The sequence below is a fragment of the Haplochromis burtoni genome, unplaced genomic scaffold (genome assembly GCF_018398535.1).
Source record: "Haplochromis burtoni strain Fernald_Lab_line unplaced genomic scaffold, NCSU_Asbu1 Contig_77, whole genome shotgun sequence".
NCBI lineage: Eukaryota > Metazoa > Chordata > Actinopteri > Cichliformes > Cichlidae > Haplochromis > Haplochromis burtoni.
The window spans coordinates 1737923-1756108 of record NW_024582438.1 but is presented as its reverse complement, the minus strand read 5'-3'; the positions used below and the strand labels follow the sequence as shown (position 1 = coordinate 1756108).

The 18186-nt window shown below is 39.5% G+C and overlaps 2 protein-coding genes across 2 annotated transcripts in view; one reads left to right on the top strand and one right to left on the bottom strand.

The window, feature by feature from the left end:
* The first annotated feature begins 7654 nt into the window (after positions 1-7654).
* LOC102310456 (B-cell receptor-associated protein 29) lies at positions 7655-10140 on the top strand. The gene is made up of 8 exons (XM_005929094.3): positions 7655-7757; positions 8166-8272; positions 8455-8555; positions 8667-8814; positions 8922-9057; positions 9305-9401; positions 9570-9670; positions 9756-10140. The coding sequence occupies exons 2-8, from the start codon at positions 8181-8183 to the stop codon at positions 9789-9791; spliced, it is 711 nt and encodes a 236-aa protein (XP_005929156.1). The 5' UTR covers positions 7655-7757; positions 8166-8180; the 3' UTR covers positions 9792-10140.
* Positions 10141-11308: 1168 nt separating this feature from the next.
* Positions 11309-18186, bottom strand: part of LOC102310764 (solute carrier organic anion transporter family member 1C1) — a 19270-nt gene continuing 12392 nt past the window's right edge. Inside the window, exons 6-14 of the mRNA XM_005929095.3 lie at positions 17225-17323; positions 16783-17031; positions 16333-16497; positions 15505-15700; positions 15144-15309; positions 14752-14936; positions 14513-14577; positions 14036-14153; positions 11309-11819 (exon numbers count right to left, since the gene is read on the bottom strand). Coding sequence (XP_005929157.1) covers positions 11594-11819; positions 14036-14153; positions 14513-14577; positions 14752-14936; positions 15144-15309; positions 15505-15700; positions 16333-16497; positions 16783-17031; positions 17225-17323 — 1469 coding nt within the window. The 3' untranslated portion in view covers positions 11309-11593. The remainder of the gene's footprint in view (positions 11820-14035; positions 14154-14512; positions 14578-14751; positions 14937-15143; positions 15310-15504; positions 15701-16332; positions 16498-16782; positions 17032-17224; positions 17324-18186) is intronic.

Genomic DNA, 18186 nt, shown 5'->3' with positions numbered 1-18186 from the left:
TTTCCTCTGTCCTTCTCGTCTGCGGTCCACATCCAGGCTGCAGCTTGCATCACATGCATTATGTCCTTCCATCCCTTGTTCAATGGCCGCCTCTCTCCAACAGCCATCCCCAATTCAGATGGCATCTCTTCGGGGCTCCTCTCTATCTAGCAGCAGACACAGAATAAAAGCCTGGGAAATCACATTACTCTGTCCGTATGGAGCCTCTATTGCATTAGGTCAGCGAACACTCAACTGTAATTCTGCTACTGTAGAGAAGAAGAAAGTGTATTGAGCACACCAGCCAGCACACTTTGACAAATCGTTGCTTGTGGTCATTTTCCAAATGTTACTCTCACCAAGCCACATTTAGTGAGATGGAAGGACACTTTATAGAGTTGAAAGATATATGGCTCTGATATAAACCTATAATCTCTGTACAAGAAAATCTATGGCTGAGATATTAAAGAAAAGAAGAAGCAGGAATTAAAGGCAGACAGATACAATGGAACATAACCTCCACCTGACATGACCCTAATGGCATCATTGATACAGAAAAAACATGAAACACTGCCTGCCTTTTAAACAGTGCTGTGCAGATCAGTATTCCCTTGTTGTTATCAGCAGAAAGCAGACACTTAATGAGACAAGTGCTCATCTCTAAAATCCACTGTATGTCAGCGAACAAAGAAATCCAGAGGGGTAAACATGGATAAGCAACTTGGATACATGCTAAGTAAGAAACTACAGAAACTCTTATTTATCAAGCATAGTTATTAAGACTCATGGATTTGCCATTATGTTGTGAAATCTTTCTCATCCTTCAGTCTGAATAGACAAAAAAGGCTGACTTGAACATTCTTGTCATTCTGAACCAAACTTGTGAAGGACAAAAAGAAGTCACAAGTTTTGCGCTGACATGGCTACATGCCCGGTCTGTGTGTGTCTAACTGCACCTGCCAGTCAGAAACCAATTGCATGTGCACATGTGTGTCCACTATTCACTATTCAACATTGTGTGCACCCTAAATTCATGAGTGTATATGCCAGCATGTGCTGCTATGCCCATATAATGTGTGCACAAAGCCACATATCAGTCCAAATGTTTATCAGGCAATGACAGAGTGTCAACCACTGTGTGTGAGAAGGTAGACAGCAGAGAGAAAATTGCTGCCCTCCAGTTCTCCTCACAGTGATGACTGCTGTCTGGTGATTATACACCAGTCTCCTCCCCCCTCGTGGAACGATATCAATGGGACCGCCATAACAAAGCTCACTAACAGAGCCCAGCATCTTAAATTTGGCACGATGCAGTTTGCATTCGGTGCAGACATGATTGGCAACTGAATTTTAAATTTACATTCTGCTGGATTTCAAGTGTCCCGGTGTCGCAACAGAGTTGCAAAATTTCAGTGGTTGTGGGATATTACACACAGGTGTAGTGTTTGTCGAGCTGGGAATACCTAATATCTTTCTTTGCCTAAATAAAGTGCTTTCTTACACTTTTAGTCCATATTTATCACAAAAATGTGTATTGTGTGTATTGTTAACATAACTAAAATGGTCTCTGTTTCTGAAACAAATATGCACCAAGCAGTATCATAGGTAGGCGAATGATTGGTTGACAGTTTTTAATCATGCATCTTGCCAGATGGAGAGGCAGAAGGGCCCAACAGAGTGGATTTTTTGGGCTGTCTTCAAGTTAGAAATGACTACATCCATATGGTCTGTCTGATATCATCACGTTTGTGTTGTTACACATAATACTGTTTGTCCAGGATCAACATTGCATCTGGCCAATTACATTGTCATAGCTTTGCAACTTGGGGAAAAAAAACTGCAGATGAAATTCAAAAAAGGGGCATTTGCGGTTGGGGGGGTTAGGATGTGATTGTGTTTAGGGTTAAGGTTACAGGGCTATAGTCAGGGTTAGGTTTACGGTTATGGGGTTAGTGTTGTGGTTTACTGTGTCGTGTGACGTGTTTTGCAAATCTGTGACATCACTACAATGTGATTGGTCACTCACAATGTTGAACCTAAACCAACCTGTTTTATTGATCCAGGAGCAGCACCAACACGACGATATCGGATCATGCACATGCGTATACCCCTCAACATTTGTATATACTGTATATACAATATGTTATGTCACTGTTTCCAGCGTTGTATTTCAAAAGCTAGTTATCAGCTACAGTCTGCTATTCACAGTTCAGCAGACAGCACTGAACTTTATTGTTTCACAAACTACGCTGCAATACAATCTATATATTAAATCAATCATGGTACATCAGTAGAAACAACATAGATTGATAATTCTCTGTTACTACTTCTGCGATTTAAAAAAAGGTTTTGTTTTCAGAACTTATGTCATTTTTTTAACGTTTTCAGTTAGCAAAATAAAGACGATGCACAAAACCTTTCCATCCTCAAATTATAGTGTTCTCCATCCTTGCAGAGCTATAATTTCTTGCTTATTAACTATAACTAGCGTTTGTTTACAAACCCAAAATGTTTTGGATTTGATCTTTAGGAACGTTACATTAAATCTATCAAATCACACCTTTTGAGTTTGGGTCAATATGTGAAGGGAAAAAAAATGTTACAAAAAATAACACAAGATGCATGCTCTGTGAAATTGTCTGTTTTGTTTTTGTTAAATTATGCATCACCTTATTTTTCATTTCCAGATCAGGTTTGAAATTGTGTGTATGCATGGTTGAATTATCCTATGTGTCACTAATGCTCATTTTCTCTCTACATTGTTGTGTGGATAAAGGCATGTATGTTTTTTTTGTGTATTTTTACATAATTTCAATCAGGTTGCACATCTTTTGCACTCCACCAATCTCATAAAGTCTTTTAACTTAGCAAACATTTTTATTTAACTATAAATATAAAGATTGTAGATTTGAACCAAGGCAGAGACAGTGACCTGAGTCCTTAGCTTAGTGGAGTCTTTCACATTCAGTGCCCATAATAGTTCAGATTGTGACTTTGGCACTTGCATAGGTGTATGCAAATGAGACCACAGTTCTGTGTCTTTAAAATACCTAAGTCTAAAGCAAACACAACAGAGGGCAAGTAAAAGCTCTGGGAGTTCCCCAAAATAGTTGGTTGATGAGTTTGGATAACTTGAGGCTTTTGACTGCAGTGAGATTTCTACACCTGCAAATGTAGGCTAAATGTTGATGTTGCAATTAAGTTGATTTAATCAGTTGTGATTTGGTATTGATGACAATAGGCTAGCAAAGAAATTATTATGGTTGTAATGTACTGAAAACCCGTGTGCTTACTACACCTGAGAACAGAAATATGAACATCACACTAACTGTGGCTGTTAGTCTAGAAAGCAGTGTACCGGGGAAAAATAAAAATCTTTGTAGTTCCCAAAGCAAAAGCTCTCAGGAGCTGTGCGAAATGTGCCTCAGAATTGTTTTTCAGCAAAGGTAAGGAAATGCTGGCTTTGGCTTGGGATGACAGGAAATTGAGGCAGGAAAGTACACTTTTAAGGAAATCTAAAGCGCAAATGACACGTCCTTGTGTAAGGACAAAGAGCTGGGGGAGACAATACCCTGGATTTTGTGAGGCTGGCGTGGCTCTTCAATATTGCATCAATGACTCTCAACATGTCCCATTTAACAAAGCAATCTCAGAGAGAGCTGAAATCATCAGCTTGATAACAACTGTAACCAACCACAGAACAATTTTGCCAAGACGTCACCAAAGTCAGTGAACGGCAGTGAATACAAACACATTTGTGACCTTCCATAACCATTTACAATATGGGTAAGTCTACCTGCAACTGAAAGTAAAACTATGGACATATTTGTCTCTTTATTACAGCTTAATAACAATTCTGTTTTTCAAATATATCAGTTTGGAAATTTATGAGGGCCTCATATGTCAGGCAGCCTTCCCTGACATTCACTGACGCATGCTGTGCATAGCCAGGGACTGGAAGCTTAGCAAGTTAGCTGTTTGTAGTTAGCTTTGATTTGAAATGTCAGAGAAACAAGATATATTGCATATGTTTGTCACATGAAAATGTCAGAAAGAAGGTAAAAGGTGCATATTTTGATGCTATTCATAAACCCTGCAATTCAATTCAATTTTATTAATATATATTGCTGATTCACAAAAACAGTTGCCTCTAGGAGATTTATCTTGCAAGGTAAATACTTGATCCAGCCCTCAATGTAAGCTACATGAAAATGTTGTATACCTCATCTTCAAGATAGAGAGTGTCTGTCTCCTAAATCTAAGCTGGGAGCCGGTTCCACAGGAAAGGGCCTCAATAAGTGAAGGCTCTGCCTCCCATTCTACCTTTGAAAACTCTAGGAACCACAAGTAAGGCCGCCACAACTAAAGTGCTCGGTTAAGAAAATAAGATAGTATGAGGTCTTTCAAATATGACCGTCTAATTATTCAAGCCTTTGTGTCTGAGGAAAATCATTTTAAATTGAAGTCTGAATGTATCAAGGAGCCAGTAAACACAAGCTAATATGGGAGAAATATGGTCTCTTTCTTTCTATCTGTCAGTGTTCTTGCTGCAGCATGCTGTATCAACTGAAGCCTTTTCTTCTACTACTTTTAGAGCAGTCTGATAATAATGAAGTAAAGTAGTTCAGCCTAGAAATAATAAATGCATGAACTAGTTTTTCAGCATCACGTTTAATGTGACAGGAAGTTTCTAATTTTAGAGATATTTCACAAATGGATCAAGGCAGTCCTACTGATTTGTTTAATGTGCATTTCTTGATCAAGAAATGGCTCCAGGATTCCTTGCAGTCGTACTGGAGGCTAAGGTACTGCTCTATAAAATAAAAGTTAAGTGTCATGTTTCTTAGATTTTTAGGATCGGGACAATAACCTCAGTTTTGTCTTAATTTAGCATTACAGGTCATCTGGGCCTTTATAGCTTAAAGACGTGCTTACAGTTTAAGTAATAGATTTGTATCATCTTGCTTCTTAGATAGATAAAGCTGGGTGTCATCAATATAGCAATGAAAATGCATACAGAATTTATCTAATAATTTTGCCTATTGGAAGCATGTGTACTGGTCCCCACACAGTACCCTGTGGAACTCCATGATTAATATATAAGGGAAGGACCATTTACATCTATCAGATATATATATTACAAATCACAGTGTGAAGTTCCTTTAATACTGTTACGAAATCAGTTTCACCCCGGTTCTTTTATTCGTCGAAACTTCCAGAGACGGCACCGGAACTCAGTAGTTATTTCACAAAACCTTTATTCACCTTTATTCATCTTCATTTAAGCATGCACTTCTAGAAGGGAAGACGAGGCCGGTGTGACTCTCTGCAAAACCTTCACCCCTTTGTTAGTTACAGCCAGCTTTATAGAGGCGACCCCATCATAACCCCCCCCCATGGTGTGCTGCAAACTCTGTGTCTGTGTCTATGTGCACAAGCAGGTGAGGGCCTACATGTGCGCGTTCCCGTGTGTCTATGTGAGTGCTTGTGAGTGACTGTGTACGCATACCTGTGTGTATGTGTGTGCACGTGAGTGAGTGTGCGTGACAGTTAAAACACTGTGGGTGTAGGCGACTCCCTAGAGGTCATAAAAACCCATCTCCCTTCCAGACCACAGTTTTCCAGTTACAAATGTTGAGACCTTTCACAGTTCAACTGGGGGAGGGGTCTCCTACAATCTACTCCTAAGTTCATGACACAGTCAGGCCTTTATTACATTGAGGGCAGTGTCAGTGTCTCTACAATAATTCCACATTCTATGTTAACACATTTCTAAACTCTAAATCAGCTAAACATTCCTACAATACCAACTATGTTCTCTAATATCTGTAGTAAAAAATTTGTGGTCATTGGTGTTGAATGTTGCACTGAGGTCTAACAGGCTCAGAGATGAGTCCACTGTCAGATACTGTAAGAAGATTTATCAGTACCCATCACTAATGCTGTTTCTGTACATTGTTGCACTAAATCCTGACTGAAGCTCTTCAAATAAACCAGTTCTTGGCAAATAATAAGTTAACTCTGTGAAGACTACTAAAAGAATATAATAACTAACTGTCTATTAACTAAGACAGATGGATCAGTTAAGGGCTTTTTAAGTAATGGTTTAGCTACTGCCACCTTAAAAGGCTGTGGTACGTAGCCTGTTAATAAAGACTGCTTAATCATATTTCTAGCAAGAGAAATGTGAAGCATTGACATTCATCTGTAAGTAAATGCTGAAGTGGGACCATTTGAGTGAATAAACCACTTGAGTCCAAACTGTCAATTTACAAATGAGTTTTTTTCCCCTTTTACTCTCAGCTTATGTATTTGTAATCTGTACAATCGTGTTACAAATCACCCTACTTATTTGTACCTCGAGGTGGATTGTGCACACTGAAATGCTCTTTTCCCGAGTGGTTATCTGAACCAATACCACCTTTCTGTCAGCTAAAACCGGTCTGGTTGTTCTCGGCTGACCTCGCTCTTGAACGAAGCATTTCCATCCACTGAACTGCCATTCACTCCCACTTTTCTTTTTAAGTATTTTCTATTTCTATTGTGAGTTCCTGAAATATTTAAACCTGCCCAACCTGCAGAATCATGTCTGTAATTGCTTGTTTTTATTTCCATCGTGTTTTTGTTTCTTTTTGTCCACATGGATGGTTTGCTCCTGATCTGTAGTTGAACAACTTTATGCTCTGCACTGCTGCCGCATTATTGACTGATGGGATAACTATATGAATAGGTAGGTGTACAGGTGTTTCTAATAAAATGTTTGGTGTGTGTACATAATTTCATGTTTATGGATGCCTCCCTGTAGATGTATTATGAGTACAAACAGTGGGTGTAGCCTCTAACATGATGTGGAGAGGAGCGCAATCAAAGCACATTCAGTTCTGCCATACTCATTTACCCGCTCTCCAAAAGCTATCACAGGGTGCAGCTGTAAAGATTTTGCTCCTCAGCCCTCCTGAGAAATGCAGTCAAAAAGGATAGCAGCCCAGTCTCTTTCACAGAGGAAGCCCATGTGAATACACTTTGCAAGCTGAGTACATTTGAGAGGAAGAAATGTCCAAAAAACCCCTCATCTGAAGCCTTTTTAAAGGTTACACAATAAGAGCAATTCTATCAACTAAGAAATCAATTTGCTTTTGTAATGAGCTCGTATTTCCTTATTTTACTGACACTTACATTATGTTGGTTTGTAAATAGAACCGTTTATCCACACTTTTCAATGTGCTTATATTTGATTATCACATGAGGAATTGTGTTGGAGTGAGTTTAATGCAGTAATTGCAAAAGATATCCAAGTCGTCCTCCTCCAGGCGCCTCTGCAACAGCTAACTTTAATCAACATCGCCCCCTTCTGGACGGCCTTCTAGTCTTCAATGAAAAGAAAAATCATTTAGAAAAGCCAACATATTTATACCCGAAGTGCAAATATAAATTCCGTTTATTTTCATTATAATATCTGGGAAAATCATCAGTTATATTTGCTTTAATGATTTGCTATAATCATATAATGATCACTGGGTAGTTTTTTACACAGTGACATTATGAAGGCAAACAAAAACTACTTCTTGAAATCATTCTGTCACTAAAAACTAATCTTTTGATCACTTTAAGGGTTTTGATGCAATCCAAAGGGGACTCCCTAATGAGGCCATCCGGCAGAGTTTTATTTAGGGCTGTGGGTGCTCTGAGGCTCCCCAGCAGCTGTCGTGAATGTGTGCGCGCATGTGTGCTCGTCTGGACTTTCCAGTAGCCTACTTTGCACCATACAACTTTGTCCGGTAAGCCAACAACTTTATATTTTTGCTTTGCATAGATTTATATTTCGCTGTAGGCTCCAGCTCAGCATTCAGAACAGCCGGTGATGAATGACTTGGTATAAATGTTGATATAAATGTTCCATATAGAGAAAACAGCCGAATAGCTGCTACTGTTGGCCTGCTTTGTAGGCCTGTAGACACATTTATATGCATGCTCAGAAACTCGTGCGTGGTGCCTGGTTTCCTAGACGAAATTTAGATCAAAATAGAGGAATACTTGGCCACTTTCACACCCACTTCCGCTTGTTTAATAGAGTAATTTAATCTAAAAGCTGGTATCTATCAGACAAATGCTCTCGTCAATGGAGGCAAAACAGATTTCCACAAGTATAAAACACTACCCATAGATCAATGTGCTTATCTCTGCAGAGAATCACAGTGGCAATGACTCTCCAGTGGACGGTGGTGGCTTTCTTCCTGTATGCAGAGATCACAGTCAACCTTATTTTGTGTGTGCCTTTAATATCAGCACAGCGGTAAGGCAATTTTAAAAGCATATCATAAGTCATCAAAAGCTTATTTAGATACTTGCTTTAAGGAGCACAATTTCTGAAATAATTAAAAAGATATATCATCCCAAACGGGCAGTTCACACAAATAGCCAGTAGAGTGCATTCAAATCCTTCCCCAGCAGACCGTCTATACCTTTACATTGCAGGTGGCGTTTGATTTTCAGGTGGCGAATATGGAGCTGGTTATCTCCTTACTGGAATAAATGCTTTTTTACAATAATAATGGTCCTTATTGTTCTTTTCCTGGGTAAGCGAGCTTTTTTGAGTCAGACATAATCTCCTTTGTGTGACAGATATTAAAAAATAATAGCAAGTGTATTCAAATCCCACTTGGTCATGTTTCTGTCCACCCTTCCAGACGCTTTACGCGAGGTGCAGAAGTATTCCGGTCCTGAGCCCATGCAAGATGCTAAAGTGAACCCAAATGTGTACGACCACGTCCACATGAAGCTTTTCAGAGCCCAGAGGAACCTCTACATATCTGGCTTCTCTCTCTTTCTCTGGCTGTTAGTGGAATTTTGTCACTTACTTTGCTCCATCTGCACACCCTTCACACGTGTTGAAGTACTGTCTTATTTTGTTGTGTTTTTTCTGTCTTGTGACTTCAACACAGTATGATGCGTCGGGTTGCCACTTTGCTAAACCAGGTTGCTGTCACCATGGAGGACAGCGCAGGTCTTCAGTCACAAATAGACAATGCTGTGAGAGCAGCTAAGCAGCAGCAGGAGGACAAACTGACCCTCAAGCAAGTGAGAAACAGAGTTAATTTTTTTTTAAAATTATTTTTCTTTTTTTTGTCAAGTAACATAATAAAAATTACTTTGCTTTTTTTTTTGTTTGTTTGTTTCTGGGTCATGCCCACGCATTAGCATACTGTAGGCACACACCATGCTGTGATTTCATTTTCCTATGCTTTCTACTTAACATGTGCTCTGTCATCTGCTGTTTAAATAATCAGCTTAAGCTCAGTAACTAAGGAGAATCCTTTGTGCTTAGTCTTTCCTGGAAAAGGAAAAATCCATGTCAGCAGCAAAGCAGCAGCTGAAGCTGGAGGTGGAAAAGCTGGCGGGTCAGCTGAAGACTGCCGAGGAGGGTGAGCGACCTAATTTAAATACGTTAATGGAAAGCTGCACCTACGTTTGCAGAGCATGTAGACAAAGAGGTCTCTTGGTCATATGGTTGTACAATAGATACATTTTGAAAAGCATTTATGATATGTAGTCCAAATTTGTAATCATTAAGTGCGTGTATGTGTGTGTAGCTGTTCGTAAGTCTGATGCTGATATTGAGGCAATGAGGAGACAAGCCAAAGGTCTGGCTCAGGAGTATGACAGACTGCTCAGAGAACACCATCAGCTCCAGGTAATACATGACAAACACACATCACAGAATATCTCCTGTATATTCACACTGCTAATCCCACATTGATCCTGTTTTTAATTGACAGAATCTTCAGAGCGCTGAAGACAAAAAGGATCGGTGAACACTAGAACACAGTATCAGCTCTTGCTTCCTTCCATGGACATTTTTTTTCTTATACCTCTCGATTGTGTGCTGTATCTAGTTTGCTACCCGACCTGTTTTTATTGTCTTTGAATCTTCATTGCTGTTTAAAGTTTGAACTGAGTGCAATAAACAAATCTTGCTATTAACTTACAGTAACTCTTCATTATGAATATGCATTGTTTCTTTTTTTACTGACTGCTAAGCTGTGTTATAAACACAAAGTGTTAGTGTTACTGTAATGACTTTTATATTGTACATCAATGGGATGCACACTATAAACTATACACTGTAATGGGATGTGCTGTCATGAACTTGAACATTTCACATGTGAATGGAGAGCTGTGTAATTTGAGATGTTGCTCTTAGATTTTTCCTATTTCTGTGAACATTACAAGGTGTCACTTTGAGGTTAATTTGTGGGGGATTCACAGCCTGTTGCATTATTTTAGCATACACCTGAATGCTCCAGACCAGCAAACTGACAGAACTGCTTATAGAGATAGTCAAGCTTGCTGATCAGTTAATCATGTGCATTTGATTAGCAGCTCCTGACTGCTACTTACCCTCTTATAGTAATTCCTATGAAAGCATTAATGGTGTACTTAGTTTTCCAGAAACCTGCACAGATTCCTGTAAAAACATATACATACATAAGCTGCTCACAAATGCCATTTCATCAGATGTCTGTGAGCCATCAGCTGATGGCTGATTATCAACAAATCTCATATAATCTATGCTATTTACTGCCAAATTGGAAGCCGATTTGAATAGCACCTCCACTTTATTCTGTATGAGGAGCTCTACTCGTTCTCTGCCTGCCTCGTCTGCCTCTGGGGAAGGCTTGGGTTGTAAGACCCATATCTTCAAGTATAAAATATGGAAGATGGAAATAATAATCTTCTTTTAAGCTAGTGGCTCTAACTGAACTGACTTTAGGAGGGCAAACCTAATCTTGACATACTGTACCATACTCTGGTGACAGTTTGATGGTATAAATATGAGTATGAAAAATAAACTTTCACAATAATTAATAATATTTCCTGAACTTGTTGCTATGATCAGTGTGATCAAGAGGCCCAGTGTTGGATATTTGTAGTAGATGATTGTATAATCACCTAGAAAAGGTGCTTTGAAAGCCAAAATGCACTATACGTCAAAAATAAAACAGCTGTGGAATTTGTGCTATTTAATTTCATACTGTAAGGCACAGTTAGGTCACTGAATACATCCCCTTATATCTGTACAGGAAGTGATGGGTTTTACCCTGTATGGAAAGGAGTTACCCTTTCAAGGAGCTACTCCTGTTGCTCAAGCTTTGATCTACCCCTTGACCAATTGTTTCATTCACAAGTAGAAACGCGATCCAGGTGTGAGAGACACTAGACAGACCTGTGCATGCATGAACTAAAAGCAAAGCCATGAGCACAGCACAAACAGGTGTGTTAAACCATCATATTCAGGCATCTTAAATGTTAAAATGCAAAATCTGATTTTATCACGTTTAATCATAAAAATGAAGAACAGAAAATACAACACAATTACAATCTTTTTTTTTCTATGAAAGTCTTCCATTCATGAAAAACACAAACACATACACATTCCAGAAATATCAGACTGTTTATAAAATGACTAATTTCAGATACCGTACATCTACGCAAATCCTTTACAAATATATATACTCTGTGTGCTATGAAAAATGTCCACAGTGTGTCTTCCTCAGTACATGTGAGGTGAGGTGCTCGTCGGGCAGAGTCAGAAGAAAAGAAGATGCGCCGAGGCTCACAAGCGAGTTTCTCTGTCGGGATTGCAGTCCAAGGCCAGTACAAACTGCTCACAATGTATAGAGCTGTTCTCCTCTTTCCTCAGTGTTTCCAACTCTGCACTCCCATTGGTCAGCACATGTTTTTCTTCTTTCCTAATATGCCTTTTGATTAGAGCAAATCCCAAAATACAAAGGAAGAAGGAGACTGTTCTCAAGCCCAAAGTCAGACCCAGGTAGACTCTCCTGTACAAAAAAAAAAAGCAATACAGTTAAGAGTACGAACTGCTCCGTCACGGTTTAGGCCAGCTCTAAGTGAAGCTACAAATCCCTAAAGGTTAGTCACTACTGGACTTTTTCCCATTCAAAGTTGTATAAATAGCATTTTCTTCTAGTCCTTTTGGAAGATGTTGTAATTCCACAATCTTAGCTCTCTACTAAAGACAGGACTTGAAATTAAGAAAAGGTAAAATTACTGCTCTTTTTATTTATTACAGTCAAAATACTTTGGCCCAAAACTGCAATCTCTCAGGCACTACCGTTAAAACACAGCAGTAAACCTGACTGTGACAAGGTCAAATCTGTAATAGCCCAGGGATGTTACTGAACTATCTTTGCATTTTGCATGTAGTTGCAGTAACTACTGCAGCTGGTTGCCCAGAGGGTGGGCAACACCCTCAACGTCTAGGATGACCACCTTCTGTCACAAAGCGATTGCACCGGTCACCTGGTGGGAAGCAACCTGTCAAAGAATTGCAGTTCAATTTGGACCGACTGCAATCAGTCTCAGAAAGACGAGTGAAGGTTTCCAAAGAGCTGCTGCCTAATTCATGAACGCAGACACACTTCCAACATGTTGTGATCACAAGTGAAGAATACTTGCCTGCGATGCATTTCTTTCCAGTAGGGGGCTTGACTCAACTGCCTGCCAAGTGATTATACTCTAGTTCCTTTATTCAATTCAATTCAATTTTATTTATACAGCACCAACAGGCGCCTCGAGGCGCTTTGTATTGTAAGGTAGACCCTACAATAATACATACAGAGAACGACCCAACCATCAATGACCCCCTATGAGCAAGCACTTTGGTAACAGTGGGAATGAAAAACTCCCTTTTAACAGGAAGAAACCTCCGGCAGAGAGGGGCGGCCATCTGCCGCGATCGGTTGGGGAGAGAGAAGGAAGACAGGCTAAAAGGCATGCTGTGGAAGAGAGACAGAAATATAAAAGCAGGGTTGCTGAGCGCCCGTGCCACTTTGTGATTAAATTGCTGTTCCTCAGCAACTACATCACTATTTGTGGAGGAAATTCTGAATTTCTGTTTTAATTCTGTGAGGTTCTGGGCAGACTCTCAATGCACACTTGTGGTTAGGAGTTCAAAAAGAAACTACCAGTTGTAGCCAATCTTGATCATTAACAAGAAGTTAACAGGACTTGGCCTCGTCAAGTTAAAAGGTTTTGTAGAGCCACTTATTAAAAGATTTAAGTGAAAGATTTAACTAAATTTAAACGAGTGCACCCAAGTTTTCTTTTTTAAATGTATTAAAAATCTATCCCGTACAATCACTCCACCCTGAAAAAAACATTAAGAGTAAAGTGTAAGAGTAATACGAAAACATGTAGACGCAGACAGAACCAGGTTTGTCATTTTCAATGATTTTTCACAGTAAACAAGCAAATTGTTTGTCATTGCCAACTTGACTCCATTCAGTGACAGACTGATACTTGACTGAATCCATCCTGTTGCCCTTTTTTCGTGGTCTTGACTCACCAAAGTCGGTCTGAAGATGAAAACTGACTGAAGTGGTCTTGGACCTTGTTTCCATCTTTGAAGCAACCATTTCAAGTGCAAGGAGGTCATTAAACATGGTTGCTATAATTCTTTTGTGCAGCAGTCTCTAACCAATGGTTTCCCTAGTGTGCCTAACATCATCAGTTCACTGCTGACAGCGTGCAGTTCAGTGGTTTTCAGATTATGGGCAGAGCCCCAACAGTAGTTTGGTGCAGTCGGGGGTGGGGGGGGGTGGGGTAGAGAATGAATCAATATTATTTTGTAATGAAAATGTCTGATAGAATTCTGATGCTAATCCTTACTTAGGTAGAATTGAACTTGAATCCCTTTTTATCATTAGTGATTTAAAAAAAAATGAACATGCGCTTGTTTTGGTGTCTGAAGCTGAGACAAAGAAAAAGAAACCAATGCCAGAAAGTGTTTAAAATCACTGGTCTGACAGTTGTTAACAATTGTTCTTCACTTTTTATTTTGAATGCACTGTTCCTCCAGCAGTACATTTAAGATCTGCTATGGGTTCAGCATTTTAAATAAATCAACCATAACTCATGGCTGTGCGTAATAACTTGCACATAACTTGATTACAGGGTCACTAAATCAAGAGTTTGAAGGATAGCCAATCCCACAGAAATCGCATGCAAAGTTAAAATAAAGGCATCTTACAAGTACCTGTAAGCTGAAGTGTCATATATTCTGCAAGCTCCTCTTCCTCCACACATCTTGTATCCCCATTTGAGGCAGGTCGTATCAATTATGGCTCCAAAGTATATCGGGGCAGGTATTCCAGCTGAGTTACAACATATAAAGTAACTTATGTCAGACTTTCAAGTCAAATCACGGTTCGCCTGAACACACGTTACAATCTAAACAAGTCAGACTTCCTTACAATAACTTTGAATATTAATAATTATACAGCTAAACTGATAATTAGCGGTACTAAGCTAAATACTTTGGGTTAATTTAACATAAAAAGTTATTTTTATTGGTGATCTCCAAATGTGTATCCTTATAAACAAACAGTATTCCAATAACTGTGCTCACTATATATATTATGCTGAAAGTCAGCTTGAGGGAAATGTCTGTGAGCCTGAAATGTAAATGAAGTAGACAGTGATGTACGCCAAGAACAGCAAAGGTGGTTCTCACCAAGGGTACGAGTGGCCAAGGTGTGGATTCCAAGAGCAAGAGACTTCAGCTCAGGTTTAATGCACCTTTAGAAACAACACTGTGGTATTAGACAGGACTCAACTTTTAACCTGGCAACACTTAAAGAATGACAATGAAAGAATGACGTTTGTATTTCTTAGAGGGAGACGTTTCAGAACAATACAAACAACATTACAGCAAAAAGTGGCTTTAAGGCACAAAAGCAGAATATGACAGACCTGACAAGCAGCATGAAGCCGGGTGTACCCCCAAGAGAGATGATGAAGGAACTGAGGACAGACATAGCCAGGAAGTACGGAAAGACTTTCTCACAGCTGTCCCTGTGTGGACACTGACCCAGGCTGGCTGTCAAGTTGCCTGGTTGGGTATTAGCCACCGCGAGACACTTGCAATTGTTGAACACCTGACAGAAAAGAAAACAAGGTGTGTCTCAGTGATAAATGAGCTGTGGCACAGCAGGAAACACTTGTTCTGTCTGTAAATAATCACGGAAATGTCACATGCTTCTCTGCGGTACGATATGAATGAAAATTGAGAATCAAGCCTGAATATCATGCTGCGTTTACTGAAAAGCATGCAAGTTTCATGAGGGCAGTGGTGTGTGTCTGACCGTGTTCTTGCCAGAGCCAGTGGAGGAGTTGCATCCAGCCAAACACGGGGACACGTAGGTGATCCCGTTCTCTCCACACACTGGATCCCACTCTCTGCTTGTGCACGAGCAATCCGAATTACAGTCAGAGATGAGAGACTGCTCCTGATAAGATAAGCCCCCCAGTCTGCATGTGGCACAAAAAAAAGGCATGTGATTGTCAGCCCTTTTAAAACATCGATCAGACAAGAAAAACGAGCCATGGAATTAAAAACAGTGGCAGATTAAATAAATAAAATCCCAATCCCTTTTTCTCTGAATCTACTTCCTGGTTTGATGACTATCAAGTCCACTAAGGAAAATATACAAAGGTATTACATACCCACTATATGAAACTGTGATGCCTGCGACCTTAGCGTTCTCACAGCCCATGGCAAAGAATAGGAGTGACAGAAAGTAGCCCAGCAGAGAGGTCCCAAAGGCAAATTTAGCTGCTCCCATGATAGACAGCTTGTACTTTTTCATCACAACCCCTCCGGAGAACATCCCAAGGGCCACTGCAGGTATGTTGATCATGCCTATGAAAAACCGCAGAATACAGCGTATCCTTAAATGGATGGAGAATCGAGAAAGAACTTAAACAGGCGATATCAGGCAGCAACATCACTCGCCAGAAGGGATCAAAGTCAGAACACTCATGTATATCAAAGCACTCTCATTTATATTTTACTTAAGTCATGTTGCGAAAGATGAAAATAAGTTATGGTGGTTCAGAGGATCTGGGACGTATTTCTCATCAGCCGATGTACTCTTAACCCACTCGGTTACAGGGGACAAAAAGAGCAACGTTGTCTCCATTCGCATGTTAATTGGTCTGATTGCCTCAAGTGCTTTTAAATCAATGCCTGTCATTTGTCTGTCAAATGCCCAAGGACTGAGGTAAACCAGGTTGTCATCTTGAATTTGCAGCATTTACTTAAGAGGGAAGTGGGAGTCGGGGTATAAAAAATTGATCAAAAGCCAGCTCATGAAACTCTTATGATGACCATCCAGCTCACATCACTTTGCATCCTTAAATAGGTACTTTTCAGCCAAACAGCAGTGGTTCTAAGCAAGCTTTTAGCTCTACAAAGATCTCACTTACAAAGATAAAAGAACAAAATAATCCAAACGAGGTAAACATTATAAATTAGTATAATATCTTGCTCACCCATGAGAAAATTGGCTTTTGAAGCTGACTGGCCGTAGTGTTGCTCAATGTATTTGGGCTTGTAGGTGACCATACCAATGAGAGAGTTGAACTGAACAATGGTCACACATAAGTAGATGGTGTACACAGGATTTCCAAGGAGACTCTTCAATGTGGGGACGAATTCTGTGAAAGGATGTTTAAATGAGTGATTTTCACTTCTTGAAGTAACCTCAGCCTTTTATTTTGATGTATCATTAAAACTATTTTGATTTTCTCACATTGACAAGAAGGAATAAACTTCTATTTGTGTTTACTGTCGACAGAAATGACAGTATTATATATACTATAGCAGTAAAACAGATCTTAGAGCCGTTAAGATTCCATTAATTGCACACAGTCAGTTTAATAATACGGTTAAAATGGAAAATCAACATTCTTTCATAAAGCACACTGTGATCACTATCCTACCACTGGCCATCAGATGTAAATTAGCTGGCTCCTCGGGTCTGAACATGTGCTTCAAGCCTGGGGAATCTTTAATAAATCTGGTTTGCTCTGGTGTGCAGTTGGTGTCATGCTTTTCCACAGGCATCGGCAGTGATTTGGGCAGGAACCAGAAAGGAACGGCAGACATGAGGGTGATGGCACCAGCAATGAGATAGCCCAGCCACCATGCGCCCACCCAGCGGGCATCGCCAGGAGTAATAGTGATAGTTTCTGTAAAGACAGAAGCACATTATTGGCGCTGTTCATTCTTTTATGATTGTAATTAACCACAATTATGTATTTACTAAAGTCACATGCTCCTTAAGCACTTGAGTTGAAGCAAAAACGATCACTTTTTACTTTTACTGATTACCTTTTCAAATTCTTAAAGATGTAGTTGATGGTTAGATGACATGTTACTCACCCATGTCCACATATCCAATGTCGACATAGATTTTGGCACACAGGGACCCCAGCAGGTACCCAAAGACAGGACCAATTATTGATATTGTCTGGACACAACCTGAGACACACAAAAAACACCTACTTATAGCCTAATATATGTTGGGTTAATCTCTGTATCATTAAAAAAATCATAATCATAATCATAATGGATTACATTATGTCCTATAAACAAAAAGAAATCAAACTGTACTGGATAGTTTAGTAAATCTTCTTAAAACTTCTGAAAACTGAAAATGAAGAGAGCCACTACAGGCAAAAACAGTGTAACTGTAGTCAGGCACCGTTAGTTGTATGATAGAGCAGCTGTATGATGATATTTAGTGTTTTCTAATAAAGATGCATTAAGTTTTTTTAAAGGTTATTTTCTCAAAATGGGCTTTCTTTCTCCTCATACTCTGAACTTGACATCTTTGCTTTGGTTGTGCTTACATAAAACAAACGTTCCAATTTTATTTATATTTGTATTATTTATACGATAGGAATGGCTCAAATACACTGCTCAAAAAATTAAAGGAACACTTCGAAAACATGTCAGATCTCATTGGGGAAAAATAATCTGGATCTCTATACTGATATGGACCAGGTAATAGGTTACCAAAAAAGAAATATGCTTCATGGAAAAGAGCTATTTTCAGAGTGACAAAATGATGCATGAGGCTCATCCATTTTAGTAAATGGTCTGTATTTGTATAGCGCTTTACTAGTCCCTAAGGACCCCAAAGCGCTTTACACATTCAGTCATCCACCCATTCTCAGCATGTAACAGAGGCCACACATAATAGAGGACACACTCTCGACCTACTGATCTCCAAGAGCCTGAGCATTTCAAACATTACTGTGTCTGATGTGGGCTTATCTGATCATTACTGTGTTTTCTTTGAAAGTAAAATCTCAGCCCACACAAATATATCAACAGCAGTG

Coding starts and splice junctions, on each gene's coding strand:
- LOC102310456 (XM_005929094.3), top strand. CDS start 8,181: ATGACTCTCCAGTGGACGGTGGTGGCTTTCTTCCTGTATGCAGAGATC. Junction 8,273..8,454: donor CCTTTAATATCAGCACAGCG/GTAAGGCAATTT, acceptor TTTACATTGCAG/GTGGCGTTTGATTTTCAGGT. Junction 9,671..9,755: donor GAGAACACCATCAGCTCCAG/GTAATACATGAC, acceptor TTTAATTGACAG/AATCTTCAGAGCGCTGAAGA.